The sequence below is a fragment of the Rhinolophus sinicus genome, chromosome 16 (assembly GCF_057876585.1).
Source record: "Rhinolophus sinicus isolate RSI-liver-muscle chromosome 16, RSI-T2T, whole genome shotgun sequence".
Classification (NCBI taxonomy): Eukaryota; Metazoa; Chordata; class Mammalia; order Chiroptera; family Rhinolophidae; genus Rhinolophus; species Rhinolophus sinicus.
Genome location: NC_142516.1, coordinates 140,886,718 through 140,904,007, shown reverse-complemented (window position 1 = coordinate 140,904,007; position 17,290 = coordinate 140,886,718). Strand labels below are relative to the sequence as shown.

Here is a 17,290-nt window from a genome sequence, read left to right as displayed (position 1 = left end):
GGAATAAATTTTAGCAAGTAGGCAAATTGACAACTGTGGAATTTGTGAATGAGGGTTGACTCTGTATTTATTACTAAGCAAAACAATTGGCACTTTTTAGAATTTTAAGTATGAAATATAAATCATCTAAACCCAGTATGTTTTAGGAATTGGAGTGAGTCAGAAAATGATGGATTTCTACAATATATTTTCAAAATTTAGACAAAGGCTTGTTATTATCTTGCAGTTTCCATCATATAGTTGAATAGGGTTTTGTAGTTTCTTAGAAGTTTGAGAAATATCTTACTGGGAATGTAGAACATTTCTATGATGTAAGCAATACACTTATTATGTAATTCTTATTTTTTATATAAAGAAATCTAATATCAAAGATATTATATTCTAGAATCCCAAATGTATGTGTTTTAGCTCTCAGTAAAATAATACTTTAATGCACTATATATATTTATATTTAATATATTTCATATAATTATGTATGATATAATATACATTATAATTATACAAAGTTTATTAACTGAGACTTTTCTTTCACTTACGTTATTTTATTGATTATTTGAGCATCTCACATATATAAATTTTTTATTTTACATTCTAATATGTTATCCAGTTTTAAAAATATTTTCTATTTTGTGCCATGTTATCAATGCTCTATAATTCAAATTATTTTCTGGTTTTTAAAAAATAATTATCCTGCAATGTGTATATTCCAGATTTTAAGAAGCTTTTCTGTTATTTAAGAATAAATCATAAAGGCTGAAAAGTGATGAACTCAAAGCATGTCAGGCTTTATTCTCTTGAAAACCTTGACATATTTATTTTAATATGTTCATATATATATGTATATATGTGTTGTGTGTGTGTGTGTGTGTATATATATATATATGTATATATATACACACACACACACATATATATATATATATATATATATATATATATATATGTAGCATGCTGTATCAGTGCATCTGTGCCTTAAACAAATACTTGTAAAATATGTTCAGTAGGTGCTCCATCACTAGACTGCTGGGAGAGTAACAAGAGACTTTCTTTTTTTTACTGTTTTGCACCATGTGATTTCATAGGGGATTGTCTCTAAATAACCTAGCTCAGTTCTCACTTCTTTTCTGATGTGACCTTGGATTAAAGATTATCATTTATCTTCAGCATGCTAGATCTGAATTTTCACATTTAATTTTGTAATGTAGCCACAGTTGCTAAGTTACTCTGTTCTGTTAACAGTTTTAAAATTGTGACGAATCTGCACTTTTAACAGATCATTGAATTTGTACCATAAAAAATTACTTTTATTTTGGCATTAATTATTTTGAAAGAAAAATAATTTAATTGAGTAAAACACTAGATGGTACTCCAGTGTTTGGGTAAAATGATTACCTGTGTTCCTGACTAATCATCTCAGACTTTTTCTTTCTCCTATTGAAAAATTTTTTTTGGGGAGATATGATTTCATACTCACATGTCCTGGAACCAATTAATAAATTTTACTGTAAAGGATATCTATTGTACATAATTTCAAGAAATGAGTAATGGCAAGTGAAAAATAAAATGTCATTTTAATTAGCTTTGGTTTTTAAAAAGGCTGATAGGCAATATGTATTGCTGAATTATTACTGTTACATATTATGGGGAGACCTTTAAAAACATTTTAACTCCTTGAAATCAAGTGCAGGAGGAAATGTTAGTAAATGGATAGTCATTTACTTAGTGAGGCTTTGTAATGTCTTTATCATTGTTTCACTTCAGTAACAATGGAATGATTGTTGGAAATTGCAGTTAATGTTTTCTCAATCATTGGTCTTTTGTGTTTGAACATGTGATGTTAGTAATTCCATCGCCTGTTGGATGAAGTGTGTCATGGACTGTGTTTTATGGGCAGTGTAGAACTAGATCATTTTAATGGGCGCTACAGGCAACTACTGGAACCCAACAATCCTGTCATAACTGAAAAAGCAAATGATATTTCAAAAACATATTGCTTGCTTTGTGTTAGGTAGCTTAAGTCATTGATAGATCAAAATTAAGTCATTCTAAAACTCATTGGTTGCGTAGACTATTCCTGGTTCCTGGGTTAAATACTACTCTAAAATATTATGGTTTTTAGTTATAAAAAACCCTCTCCATCACTTTGATTTGTAAAATATTAAGACATATGGTACTCTGCTACTTTGGGAGGTTATAGTCCTCCCTAGAAAATGAGCTATAAATCCAAATGGTTCAAAGTAAATCTGATTCAATATTCAATAAGAACTATGGCAGAAGTGAGCTAAGAGCCTCATTAGCTTTCCATGTTCATGACTATCATATAATATTTACTCTCTTTCTCAACAGTTGATAGTGACTTCAACCTCACTGAGAAAATTGAAAACTTTAGGCTTTCTGCCGTGTACTTCCTACTAGCTAACTATTGGTTGTTCTTTTTTCTATTTATTCAGTCTTTCTTTCATTCTTAAAGAGATGTTTATTATTCTCCTTTATAAGCTAAATCTTCCCCCATCTTCTCTTAGATTCCACTAACTACTACCTCTCCAAGGGTTTCTCCTTCATCATCTCTTATTTTCATAATTGTTCTATTAGCTTTTTCTTTTAAATGTATAGTTATGTTCTGGTATCTTCCATTAATTTAAAAAAAATAAGAAAAATAAATCAAATTTATTTTTTTCCAGTTGTCAACCTATTGTCTTTCTCGTTCGTGTGGCCAAGCTTCTCAGAAGAACACTATGTTCTTGCTGAGCCTAGTTTGTCCCTTCCTGGTCACTCTTCCATCCATCCACGCAGTCTGCTTCCTGCCCACTCGAGCCCCTTAGCATGGCGCTTGCCAGGGACACGTTGGTCGTATATCTTTGTGATGAAGTCAGTGGGCACATTCCATTGTTTTTCCTAGTTAATTTATCTCACTTGATCTAAAGGCAAGTTGATCAAATAAGGAAATTGGGCAAATATCAAGGGTTTTACCTCAGGTTATATTTTTTGGGTTAATCAGAGTAAGAATTTGAAGGAAGCTACTCTGGCTCCTAAGCCCTGTTAGTGGCCATTGAACATAAAAGCTTCTTAGTGTTTTGTTTTGTTTTAATTTTCCCATCTTTATTGAGGTATAATTGAAAAGTAAAATTGTATATATTTTAAGTATACAACATAGTCATCTGATACACGTCTACTTTGTGAAATGCTTACCACTTTGTGAAATGATGAGACATCCATGTCCTCTCATTGTTACCAGCGTTATCAGGTTTGCTCTGTGCCAGGTGCTATGCTTGTGCCTGAGAATACATGAGCAACGAGAGAAACATGAGCAACCAGGGTCTCTGTTCTTAAACATGGATACTCTTGTGTAGTAGAGAAAGTAAAAAACGAGCATAAACACGAATTCATTTCTTAGTGTATAATCATTGATTATATTATGTAAAATTTTACACAATGCCGTATACCAAATCTTAGATTTCAGTGAGGGCTGTGATGGGTAAGTAAATGGTATTCTGGAAGCTCAGAGAAGGGAATGCTGACCTCACCTAAGAGGACTGGGCAGTGGTGGAGTAAAATGGAAGGATTGAAGGGGCACCTAACGAGAGTCACTGCCCTTGGGAAAACATTACGTAAAACCCTGGTGATTGTGGGTTTAGGGTCACAGTGATGGGAATAAAGCACATATTGATGCTATATGTTGAAGGTGAAATCAATAGTAATGTTGATGTTAATGCAGGAGTTAAAAAAGGGGAGGGAATCTAAAAATGACTCCAAGCTTTCTGTTTTGGGGAAGTTGGAAGGGATGGTGCAATTTACTGAGGAAGCTAACACCAGTGCAGAACCATGCACTCCTTTTTAAACACATCAAGTTCATGATCCACAGAAGACATCCACCTGGAGAAGTCTAGGAGGCAGCTGGTCCCGGAACTCAGGAGAGAGAGGAAAGCTTTATTTGCATATATAAGGGTAACAGAAGCTCTTGAGTACATCAGATCAATACATAAAAATATGAAGTCCGAAAAAAGAAAGAACATTTGAAAGAATGTCCAAAGTAAACCAATTAAATGATTGTTAGACAAACGGGAGGCTGCAAAGAAGACTGGAAAAGAGAAGCCATATTTAGAAGGAAAGCCAGAAGCTTGTATTGCTATGAAAGTCAAGGGGTAAAAATGCTTTGAGAATTTCCTTGTGGCGGTGGGAGAGCTGTAATTAACAGGGACAGCTAGTTAGTTACACATGGGAAAGCAAACGCTAAGAACATTGCAAACTGCATCCCTAGATCAAATGTGAGGGTATATTAATTTTTTTGTGGTTCCCCCCTCATATATATATATATATATACACACACACACATACATATATATATATATATATATATATATATATATATATATATATATATATATATATATTACAGTGTGGGACATTAAAACTGTAGTAGAATATTCTAGATTAAAGAAAGAAAAAGAAGTACAGTTGCTGGTGCCATAAGACACTAGAGATAAATTGCACATGAAGGCCATTAGCACAGGGTATTAAGGCAGAGAAAATATCAGCTGCCCATATTTTCAGTTTGTTGGTAAATAGATCTGGAAAAGGCTGTATTTTCTCAGAGTGGATATGGAGTGTTCAGATTAGCAACATAGGCTTTTTTAAGAAGCAGAGTGAACAGATTGGTATTCGAGAATAATGCAATGAATGATAATGCAGTAGGAGGGCACTGGCTCTTTTATGCAAGGTCTTTCGTCAGTAAATATTTATTAAGTACCTAGTGTGGTTCACATAAAACCATCATACTAGGGTAAATGAGTGGCTTAATAGGATGTATAATAAAAGTGAATTGCACAATATCTTGGAAGGATGTTAAATTTACCCTAACAATCTGGGACTCTTTACAAGCTAGAGTCATTTCTTTTCTGAGCTTTTTCTCAGAAACACTCAATAGGTTTTCTTCCGAAACTGTAGTTTTTAATCTTTTATCTAGCTCACCAGGTAATCGTTAACTTATGTAAAGTTTTACTCCTCACTTTTGAATTTAGTAGATTTGAAACTTGCCGTGATGAACTCAAGACAATCATCATGTGTTTTCATCTAGTTTTATAGTTTTATTCACTGTGCATTTTGAAAAATATTTTCTCAATATGAATATCACACATTTAATGTAGAAAATTGAGACACCACAAATATAAAGAAGAAAATTTAAAATCACTACTAATTCCATCACATAAAGATAATCCTGAATATGTTTTGATTTCAGTTTATTTCTTAATCTCCCTTCCCTCTCCTTTTTTCCCCACACACACCATGTTTCCCCGAAAATAAGACTGGGTCATATATGAGTTTTTGTTCCAAAAGACGCATTAGGGCTTATGTTCAGGGGAATGTCATCCTGAAAAGTCATGCTATGGCTTATTTTCGGGTTAGGTCTTATTTTTGGGGAAACACGGTACTAGTAATACTGTACTTATCTGATACCATATTTACCTCTTGGTAGCCTATCTATTTATGCACATTTTTCTGCATTTCTCCAGGCCTTAAAATTTTCTTCCATAATATGGATTTTTTGATGGTATGAAGTTGCATCATGTATATATCATTAATTAATTATTTATTTTAGAGATTTTACATACATTTCTCTCCTTTTTTCTATTTCTATGTTACTATAATTATATCATTTCATGATTATGACAATCAATATGACAAATATTTTTATGTGTGCCGTTATTTCTTTTCACTTTACATTTTTATCTGTCATGCGTACCCGTATTTTAAAAAGTTAAATAGTTTTATGAGGCTTATTTTAAGCCTTGTAAAATTAACCACTTCCTTCCCTTCAACCCTTCCCTTTGAATTTTTCTTCCCAGATACAACCACTTTGAACTCTTTTAGATGATTCTTTTGGTTTTTATATCTGTTTCATCCTAAATATCTATGTTTATATTGCTACCCCTTGATTTTCCATCTTTAGTCTGGAAGATGGATATTCAGCCCTCTGTTCACACATTCCCACACCCCATGAGATACGTACACTGTGCCCATTCTTATCATCGCATCTAGCTTCCGTCATAGTAATATGTAGAGATTTCTTTAGTATGACTGTAAATGCTATTCACACTCTGGCTACTTGGAATTCTAGGATTGCTTTCCTTATGTATTTTGTTTTCTCGTCATGGTCTGTCATTTAGCATGGCAGTAGTGTGACACATAAATATTTATATGCTCCGTCTGAAGTAACAATTACTGACCTCAGGACGTTTACAGATGGAGCTATAAACATGCAGTGCAACACAATTTCAAGTGTTCTAAACCTTTAAATTGTAACACAGGTTGAAAACTTTTATTACCATAAACATTTGCAATCATTAAAGTCTCAAAGTACACATTAATCATAATGAGGGCTTGATACGTAGTTTCTTAATGAATAAGTGGATTCCCCAACTGTATAGCTTCCTACGTTATCTGCCCAAAAACTAGACTCTGAAGGACAGTTACTTGCTTCTAGTTTTCTCTCTCTCTGCTTAAACAATGGAAACCTGTGGGAAAGTCTCTGCTTGAGACCAGAGACCCATGAATCTTCTCCTCCAGTTCTCTATGTTTTCATGATTGTGGGCCTGCAGAAACTCATCAGCCCTCTGGTTCATCAGACTTCAAGTACAACAAGGACGGCTGGTGCCAAGACTTTGGTTCCTTCCTTCTCAGCTCCATTCACTGGTAATTATCAAGGGTAATTAAGTGTTTCAGGTTTCTGCTGGTGCACACCCTACCTGGCAGCCTCTCTCCCCAGCTGCTACAGGGCTTTCAACTGTGATGTCTTAGTTCAGTTTGGGGAGAGAGGTCACAATTCAATAGCTGGGGGTAGCAAGATTTAAGAGTTTCTTCACCAGTTCCTTTTGATGACATGCATATTTCAGAATGAGAGGGGTTGCTTTCTGAATGATCCTTATAAGTTCCTGCCAATTGCCCAATTCAACAGTAGTAAAGAATGTCAATGGATGCAGGGTAGAGATAGGAAGTACTTCACAAGAACAGGTGCGTTTGTTATACCTGACTGCATTCAGGTGCCTTTTGGGGCATTATCTACTGTCCTACTTCTTTAGTGATTTGGGTTTTCATTTTGGGGGAACTCTTATGGGTTTGCTTATCTTTTTATAAAAACAGTTTGCTATCTTTGTTCTGATTTGTTTGAAGGTTTAGCAGGTCTTTGGAGTTTGTCCTTGAACACAAGGACAGAATTGTGAGAACCTTTTCTTTTTATTCTCACATAGTTGGTTGTGAGCAATAGAGAAAGCTCTGCAGTGCTTTTCCGAGTCTCTGGCTGGTAGATAGACTTTCAAAAAACTAGTAAATTACCTGGAAATAAATGAATTGGGCACATTTTTTTGTAGATCTGTTTCAGAGGTACCTGAAAGTTTCCACTTAATCTTTCATAAATGTGTTTTATTACATCTGGGTTGTTTTTAAGAAACAGATTGATAGAGGGTTCCCTTGTAGATCTCAGGGCATGTTGTAATTTTTCCCCCAATAACAAATAACAGAGGGCATTCTGTTTGCTTCTGGTCTCCTGTAAATACTGCACTCAGAAATTTTAACACTTTTGTGCCTGTGTAGTCTGGGAATTACATTTTAAAAGTGTTTCTTGCCTTTTACTAAAATTACTTGCTTTCCGCATGGTTGGCTTTGTCAAATATATTGCATGGTAACACTGAGGGGAGAAGGAAAGCAAAGCCAATCTAAGTTTCCAATGTTTCAAAGACCTCCAGGCTGAATTTCCCTTCTTTCTTCCCTACTATTTTAATCTGTCCCATTCTTTTTAGGATTTGAATTCTTACACTTAGCGAAAGATTGTGCTGACGGAAAAGGATGGGTGATTTGATATATGATAGCTAATGGTTGTCTTTGCAAATAACTTATTGTATGTCACATTCCTTCTCTTCCAATTGCTTATGTTAATATAGCTACAAGTTAATGAGTACATCCTGTATATCAGGTCCCGGGCTGGGTACTAAGTAGACTTACACTGAAGGTAACTGTAATATACATTATGTACTAATAGTTGGCTCCACTTTGAAAACTAATGGGGAGAATTAGGGGGTTTGCCCTTGCTAACAAAACCAGTGAACAATAACTTGGCGCTCAGAGCCAGGCTTTTCTGACCTCAAGACTTGTTTCTTTTTATTATGCTAAACGAAGTTCCCTTCTCCTTCTCCTCTCCTTCCTACCTCCTCCAACTCAAACTATCCCTCATCCTATTGCATCTCTATTTTGCAGCTCTCTGAGTTCTATATCCAATTTTCCATTTTCTAATAGTTTTACAAAACTTAATGAATGCAAAATAGTGGAAAATACAGAATTAAAATTTTATGGACTTCTATATAAGAGGCCCATTTAGATTTCTTATTCTTGTCTAAATCTTTTTCCTTTCTTTTTAATGTGTATTTCTTGTAGGATAGCAACTTTTATTGTTTAATATGAGGCTACATGAATAGTTCAGTAGTAAATGCTATTACATTTCCAAAATAGGGTATTTTTGGTTAAATGAATTTGAAAAATTTGGGGACAATTTTTTCAACTAGTTTCTTTAGTGTAGGACTTTGAAGAGACATTAATATTCTAATGTACCCCCAAAACTTTGTAAGATATGGATATGGCATAAAATGTTTCCACTATGGTTTTTCAATCAAATCTAAATTTAAAAAAAATTATACAATATATTTGATGATTACATTTGAGGAAAACATAGTGAAATTCAAGTTAAGTTGTATTTATGATTCATCAGCTGGAACACCTAGCATTTCAAGTAGATTGATTTGTAGAATTTTTTGTCTTTTCTCCAAAGAGTTTGTGCCAAAACACTACAAGTAATTTTTAATATCAACAAAAACAAAACCCCAATGTTAAAATAGTCAAAGCACTTGAAAAGATAATATAGAAAAGAAATATAAATAGCCGCAAACATGATAAGAAATATATAATTTTCCCTATAATTGAAACTGCTAATTTTAAAAGAAGTTCTAATCATGCAATATATGTGTGTGTCAAATCATCACATTGTACACCTTAAACTGACACAATGATATATGTCAATTATTAGGTTGGTGCAAAAGTAATTTTGGTTTTTGCAATTATTTTTAACCTTGTAATCTGCAATTACTTTTGCACCAACCTAATATATCTCAATAAAGCTGAAAAAAAAATAATGGAGCTCAAATTTCAAACAAGACTTTGAGAGCTTGTACTCATCTGTATTAGAGATTGTATATTTTATTCGATTAGAGGGGTCGGCAATCTCTGTCCTATGGACTAAATTCAGCCCACTGCATATTTTTGTATGACTTTAAGCTAAAATTTTACATTTTAAAATGGTTGAAAATATCAAAACAAGAATATGTGACCTTTGAAAATTACACGACATTCAAATTTTAATGTTCACAATTAAAGATTTTTAAGAAAACAATAAAACCAAACAGTCCTAACATAAAATTGTCAGTGATAAAATATATATAAATGTATATAATTTAATATTATTATTAATTAATTCATTTATTTACTTAGCAATTATTTCCTGAGCACATATAGTACACTAGAAAGTGTAATAGAGCCTAGATATATAGCAATATCTAAATAGTTTCTCTCATGGAGCATGAAATCTAGTGTGGGATACTGTCAAAAAGTAAATATATATGTATTTAAGATATTGGATCATAATCATCACGGTGAGAAAATTAGAACAGAGTAAGGTAATGTGAAGTGGTAAAGTTTTGTGGAATGTGGACTTTTAGATAAGTGAGTTTGGGATAAACTTCACTTTTCCTACTAGCACGTGAATTCAGAATTTTCTACAGAAAGAAGAGAAACCATCTACAATTCAAAAGAAACCATCTACAAGTCCACTCGCAGAATTTTTCTATTTTTCCTAACATGTTAGATACCAGCATTTTATATTTAAATTGAATATTTTTGTGGCACTGTATGTAAGGAATGTGTACATATTCTATCCCTAATCAGAATTTTGCTTTAGTCTTAGCACTCCTGATGACCCTTATCTGAAAGTGTTGTTACTATCATGAATGGTAAATTCTAACTTTATCATTTTTCTGCATTTATTAGTTGCTATTATAATTTACAGAACACTTTTCCTTCTCCCCTATATTCAGGTATTTATTTGTTTATTGATAGCAGCGTGAACTCATGGATTCTTAGCTGCAACTTTAAAATGAAAAAAAAAAAAAAATCACCTTAATTCGGTGATCAAAGTTATGGGACCAAGGGACAGCATGTACCTCCTGTTACGGCATAATGGGAGCAGCATGCCATCCCCTCTGTGGTTTTCTTGCCCAAAATCTTATTGTAAGGACATATCAGAGAAGATCTTAAAAAAAAAAAAAAAAGAAGAGGAAGTGTTCCAGATTGTGGGAGACTAAAGAGAAAGGGCAACCAAATACACTGGGTGATCTTGGATTGTATCCTGAGTCAGGGGAAACTAGCACTATCAAGATATAATTGGAAGAAATTAATGACATTTGGATAGGGACTGTGGTTTAAATAATAACATTTATCAATGTGAAAGTTTTCTGATTTTGATGATTTTGTGCAAGAGAATATGAAATACATGATCTTATGAAATATGTAATAAAATATTTAGGGGTAAAGGGACAGGGTGCATGCTACTCACTTCTGAGTGATTCAGAAGAAATGAGAGAGAGAGAGAGAGAGAGAGAGAGAGAGAGAGAGAACACATTAGGGAAAAGTATAAATAATTGGTGAATTTGGGTAAAGGGTAGACTATTAGTTTCCCAGGGTTGCCATAACAAAGTACAATAAACTGGCTGGCTTAAAACAACAGAAATTTGTTGTCTCACAATTCTGGAGGTCAAGTCCAAAGTCAAGGCATCAGCAGGGCCATGCTCCCTCTGAAACCTCTAGGAGAGGATCCGTCCTTATCTCTTCCAGCTTCTCGTGGCCCAGGCATTTCTTGGTTTGTGGCAGCATCACTCCAATCTCTGCCTTCACCTTCACCTGCCCATCTTCCCTCTGTGTCTGAAAAATTATACAGTGGACACTTACATCAGTGGAGTGAAATTTGAAATGTAAAAGGAATGTTTAAAAAATATTTAAGAATATCATATCTTGGAAGAGAAAAAATAATATTTTAAACCCAAGACACCAGTCTCATTGTTTACTCCAACATGATGTCATCTTAATTTAGCTAATGACATCTGCAACGATCCTGTTTCCAAATAAGATTGCATTCATATATATTATGGGTTCGGACTTCAACATTTCTTTTTGGAGGATGCAAGTCAGCCCATAACAGGTATACAAGAGATTTTTGTATTACTCTTACAACTTTGAGAAAACCTGAAATTATATCAAAACAAAACAAAAAATACCAAAATATATTGGCATATAAAAGTGGTGTTTGTTTATTAAAATGCAATGAGGTACCTGTCATTAAAATTTCAGTATTAATGTGTTTAGAGAATAATTGCTAAATGAAACAACTGATAAGGATATTCATTGATACTAAATTGTTACATAAAGTAAAACAATATTTACTTTATTTTTTCATATGTTACATGATAGGCAGTAAATGAAATTCCTATTTGGGGGAATGATATATTTGAGTTCCATTTTCAATACTCCAGGAACATAGTTTAGGACAAATTGGAGGTTGGGTAGCCTCCCAGTTTGAATAATTAGGAAATGCAATTAGGGATTCCAATAGGAACTAAACAGTCCTCAATTACAAAAAGCATTTGAGAAGTTTCTGTTGATTTTGCATATATAACATTGATTACTTTCATTTCCCTGATGAAAACCAATCACTAGATAATTGATTTTCTTGAAACCAAGCTGAAGAACTTGCCTCAGAGTCTACATTGTACAGGTATTTTTTTATTGAGCTATTCTTACTAATGCAAGTTTTTCTTAATTTGGAATTTCTTCTTTCATTTAGACAAAGGAAAATCATTACTGTCAGTATAAAAATTTTGACATCTGGTAATTAGGTGTAGGAATATAAAACTAGGAAGATATTACACACACACCACCACCACCACCACCACCCCTCCTTAGGGCCTATTGTTTCCAGGCACCAAATATAAATGAGTTCTCTTGAATCATGACAAAGAATAGAGGTCTCCCATCTACTTTCACTCTTAATATCCTATTTACACACCCAATTCCTAATCCATGTTTTCATAAAGGACAACATTCAGTAATTTTAAAATATTATTTCAGATTTAGAAAATGTTTAGTGATTGCTGAAGCTGTTGTGCCTTTATCATAAGATAAGGGCAGGCTTGGATATTTCCTGTCCTGTATTTGAACATCTAGTCTAAAATCCTCAATTCATCCTACTTCTCATCTCTTGCAAAAGAATAATGATGCACGCAGTCAGATGCAGACACTGACATATGAGAAAATTAAAGTTAATACTTATTGTTGGCGTCCTCATTCGGAGCCATGTATCCAAGGAAGCAATGTAATTAATATGTGCACCGGTTCAGGAATCCCTTTCTCTGACTTTTATACTGATAGCTAAAAAGTCATATAGTGGATGCTTACATCAGTGGGATGAAATTTGAAATGTTAAAAGAACAGTTGTTTTTAAAAAGATGTTTAAGAATCCCATGACTTGGAAGAGAAAAATAGTGTTTTAGATCACATATTGTTTCAAATTTTCATATTAAAAATGAGCAATGTCAAGAGTGGTATTTTTATTGAATTGTGTTATTGATTAGCTCTCATTTCACAAAATATAGAAAGTGCATTTTATACTTCTGAGTGGTTGAAAGTGTTTTTTAAAAAAATAAGTACTAACCCAAAACCTTATAAATGCTACTAATTCCCTCCCCCTTGGGCCATTTCCCTTTCTGTATGCTAGAAATTAGACTGTCCTGATAATATTACGAGGGGTCATCTGACATGCTGAGGAAAAGCCCTGCTTTGCAAGTCATCAGCACCTTATTTCCAGTGGGATCCATTAACAAGTATAATTGCACATTAACTCCTGAGTTAGTCAGACTGAGAATAATAATCAGCCATGAATCTTATCAATGGTGTTTTTTTCTAATAGATGTACAATTTCAGAATTCTAATTCAAGAAATACAGCTTCTCTAGGGATCCTTTCAAATCTATGTTATTATTGCACATGGTTCAGCCCATCAGGGACCGTCTACCATGATGAGGCAGTCGGTGTGATGGGGGTGGAGCACCCAGGTCACCACAGGTGGAGCCCTCTAGCCCATGTCCAGTGGCAAAAAAGAGAAAACAAGGGAGGAAAGGAGGGAGAAAGAGAGGGAGGGAGGAGGGGAGAGAGGGAGGAAGGGAAAGAGGGAGGGAGGGAGGGAGGGAGGAAAGAAAGAAAAAGAGCCTTTGACAAATGTCATTCATCTGGAAAGAGTGAAGGCAGATAACGTAAGTATGCATATAGTGATTTTGTAATTTTATCTGTGCAACCCTGAAAATAAAGGTCACAAACACTTTGTTGAAAATAATTATTTTAATTTTTGGCCTCAGTTTGTAATAATTAGTTTAAGTTCAGTGTTTGGCTCCTTATTTTTCAATTTATTTTAATCTTTTTAGAACCTAGTCTGTGCCAGGCCCTGTAGTTAAGTGATGGGAATATAAAGAGGAAGAAGGTTGGGGTGGGAGGGGGCATCACTTTGTGGGGGGTATAAATGTCTAACTAGTATATTGCTTTGTACACCTGAAGCTAATGAAAAAACAAAACAAAACAAAACAAATGAGGACTAAGACATGGTCTGTGATTAGGGAAGTTACCAACCCCCAGGAAAGTCTGACTTCTATATAGGGAACAATACCTGGTAATTTAGCAGCACAGACCAGTGAGTGATTAATGGGGTGATATTTCAATGAATGAGCCCAGCTAAAATATTCAGCACCATGTTTCAGTTTCAGACTTTCTTTGAAAGAGCCCCATTACTTCTAAAAGAATAGAAAATATTATATCCAAGTGTACCGTCTCTGTCGACACCAAGTACCTCTCCAGTTCATTTTTGTTGTGATTGATACTACATGACTCTTAATTCTATTCACTGTGGTCTGATACCCGATGTTTGGCATTGATAAGATTCTATCAGAAACGAATGCATTGGGGGAAAAAAAGAACAACTTGATTGTCTCATTCCTATTAGTACAGAAATCGGTAATGACACCCTGTAGTTCTGTGTCTTAATTGAATCTTTTAATAATTGATACTTGGGTAAGTATGCAAAATCTTATTCTTGTATTTGGAGACTACAGGAAGAGAATTATTAGCAAAGTCTACTTAAGAATATTGCCTCAAGTAATTTCTTTTCAAACTTTGAATAGCTAAAATGGAATTAAATGTATGCACTAAGATAACTTGAAGTCTTTAAGACCTTAAAATTATTTAATTTCCTTAGATAAGTGAAAATCTGAAATATATAACTTACTCTGTTCAAATAAAGTAGTATCTTTGTATGTTATAGAAAAATATAATGTGGTAACTCTAGATGGTGAGGTAAGCAACACAGCTTATCTGGAGGGCAGATATTAAGATATGGACTATTCTACCATTTTGACCTACATTATGGCTTGTTTTCACAATATATTTAGAGAAGTCCTTTGGAAAACCTGTGCAGGCTTGCTAAGATATAGAAAAGTGCTCTGTCTCTCTGTTTCTCTTTCTGTCTCTGTCTCTGTCTCTGTCTCTGTCTCTGTGTGTGTGTGTGTGTGTATGTGTACACACAAACACACAAACATACAAATATGGGCAAAAGCCCATATTTTAGTATATAAAATTATGAATGTGACATACCTTTTTATGTAAAGTTATGAATTTGGATATTACATGAAATATGTTAACTATATTCACATTGCAATACAGACTCCTATTTGTTAAAAAGAGGAGGAGGAAACTTTCATTTGTCCTGAGTTTAATGACGTGTTATTGGGAGGTATGTGGAAACTCTTGGGCAATGGGAACATGTTCACGTCATGCCCTTGTAGGAAAGACGTAAACCATGCCTGATAAATTTTATGGAGCTTATTAAAGAATATAGAGCAATGGTGACAATTTATGTGACCTTCTTTTTTAAGAGCAAAAGCACATATATCATTGTATTTAAGCTGAGATGGGCAAAGGGTGGAGCAAGTGTGCTCAGAGGTGGTTGATTCAGGGCCCTTTGAAGCTAAAAGATGTGCAATAGCCGTAGTTAATATACTTCCTCCATTATTGTATGCAGATTATGCTTTTTCTTAGCAAACAGTTTTTGGATAGAGAAAAACCAACCATTAACCCAAAGCTTTATTCAAACATCATCGTGGGAAGAGAGCTCTCAGATGAGTTTCTGTGGCGAGCAAAAGGCTTAAAGATTTTATAGGATAGTTGGGGGAAAATCAGAGTTCATACAAGAGTTCTCCATGTAAACTATCTGAAGCCATGGGGCACTTCTGTTGTGTTAGAAACGAGGCAGGTTATAGGGGCAGGCAGCGCAGAGGCCTAGGTGGCTTAGCAGCCATGGGTTGTGTATTTGGGTTTAGCAAGAGGGTTGGGGAGAAATAGTTGGGACTCAGGTCAGTTGAACAATTTCAGATTCTCAGAGCTTCTCACAAAGTATTTTGTATATTTGTCTTAAAAAAACATTTCCAATTTTCTGCATGATTCTGCAGGGCTGTATCTCATGCAAACTTTTCTGGATCTGATTTCTGACTAAGGTAGAAATGCAAGTTGTGAGCTTCTTTCTATGTGAAGAGTATACATAATGTTACTTTTGTTCTTTTTCACTTACAGGCTGGAGCTAACGTCCTTCTCCAGGATGTTAATGGAAATATCCCACTGGATTATGCTGTAGAAGGGACGGAATCAAGCTCTATCCTATTGACCTATCTGGATGAAAATGGTAGGCTGAGCTTTGAAAAACTGTGGAAAGATAGATGAAGAGATCGCTTGGTAGAATTTTAAGTGTATTTTTTTTTTAGGTGTGTGTGGGGACAGAGCCAAGAGAGCAGTTTCCAGGCTCTCAACCTCAGGTGGAAAGGTGCTGGCTTGTGTAATAGATGGCTATCAGCTGTGACTAGTTGGCCATCAGCTGTAACCAGTTAGCCATTAACCACGAATATAACTGCCATGGCTACGCTAGCAAGCACGGATTGCAGTTAGCAAAAGGTTGGTTGGTTGGCAGAGAAGCGGATGGCGGATCGTGTGACTCCTGCTTCCTGTGTCTCCAACCCAGCCACCAGCGAGACTATAGTGGTATGACTCCCCTATCTATGGCTCCATTTGTGTTCCTTTTTGGCCTCACCATATCCTGTGTTCTGGTGCAGGGAGCAGGAGCAGAGACCCCGAATGACAGTGTGCTTACGTGATTTCATATTGATGTAGTTTCACTAGATTTTGTAAAATCTAGTCTATTTTTCTATACTGCATTTCACTCTCCTATTGCCATGTACTGTTGATTTAGTCAGTGTAGTTTTGTAAACCAGCAAAAATCTAGAGGCCAACAATGAAGGAACTTTTCAACAAGCATCTGAAGTCTATAATTAGTGGGACTGGACTTGTAATTATAATCTCTTCTCCACTGGGAGAGGAAGGGAAGTGAACCAGCACAATTGAATTTTGAGTTAATGAGAGCGAGGTCATCCTAAGTGTATTCTCTTAGGAGCTGGTGGTCCTCTTAAGAATTGCATGCGGGTAAGTGAGGGCTTAAGTCAGGGGCAGTTTGTACAGGCATCCCAGCATCCACTCCTGGTAACACTTGGAAACAGAAATGTCAGAAGAAAGCCCCACGGTCATGGTGATAGCCTAAAAGGATGAGGCTGAGACCCCAAATGTATTCAGTGACAAAGAATGTTTAATTGCACAGACGCAGCGTATAATTTCATGAGTAAGTGTAGCGTTGGCGAAGTGGGAGGTGTTTGAAACCTTGAGCCCGATATGGTATTAAACTAAAGGAGTATGCTCTCCTTTTGCTTTTGCTTTCTTTCGGCTGTTTAGGTATTAAACAACAATAATGAAATTCCAATCCCTTTGAGTATGATCTTTTGTCAGAGAAAACGTTGGAGAATTTTAAGAGCCACACCTCACTTGTGACGCTACCCTTCTTGCCCCTAAGAAAATCCCACACTTCTGCCTCTTTGTTCCCTGTGGTCTTTGGTTCCTCCAGATTACTTGTATCAAAAGGTTTATTCTGAGGAGAGCTGAGAATAATAGTAATTACTCTTAGCAGCCATGAATTCCAAAAATAAAAATAAAAAAAAAGTCTCATTAACTTGAAAGCAAGGTAAGTATCGTTATTTTCATTAGAGAAAATGTGAGCTGAG

General features: G+C 35.0%; 1 protein-coding gene across 3 annotated transcripts in view; it reads left to right on the top strand.

Moving 5' to 3' along the window:
• Window positions 1-17,290, top strand: part of MYO16 (myosin XVI) — a 548,145-nt gene that overhangs the window by 189,255 nt on the left and 341,600 nt on the right. For all 3 annotated transcript variants that reach the window (XM_019731063.3, XM_074329516.2, XM_019731062.3), the window contains one exon: window positions 15,762-15,870. In XM_019731063.3, coding sequence (XP_019586622.3) covers window positions 15,762-15,870 — 109 coding nt within the window. The remainder of the gene's footprint in view (window positions 1-15,761; window positions 15,871-17,290) is intronic.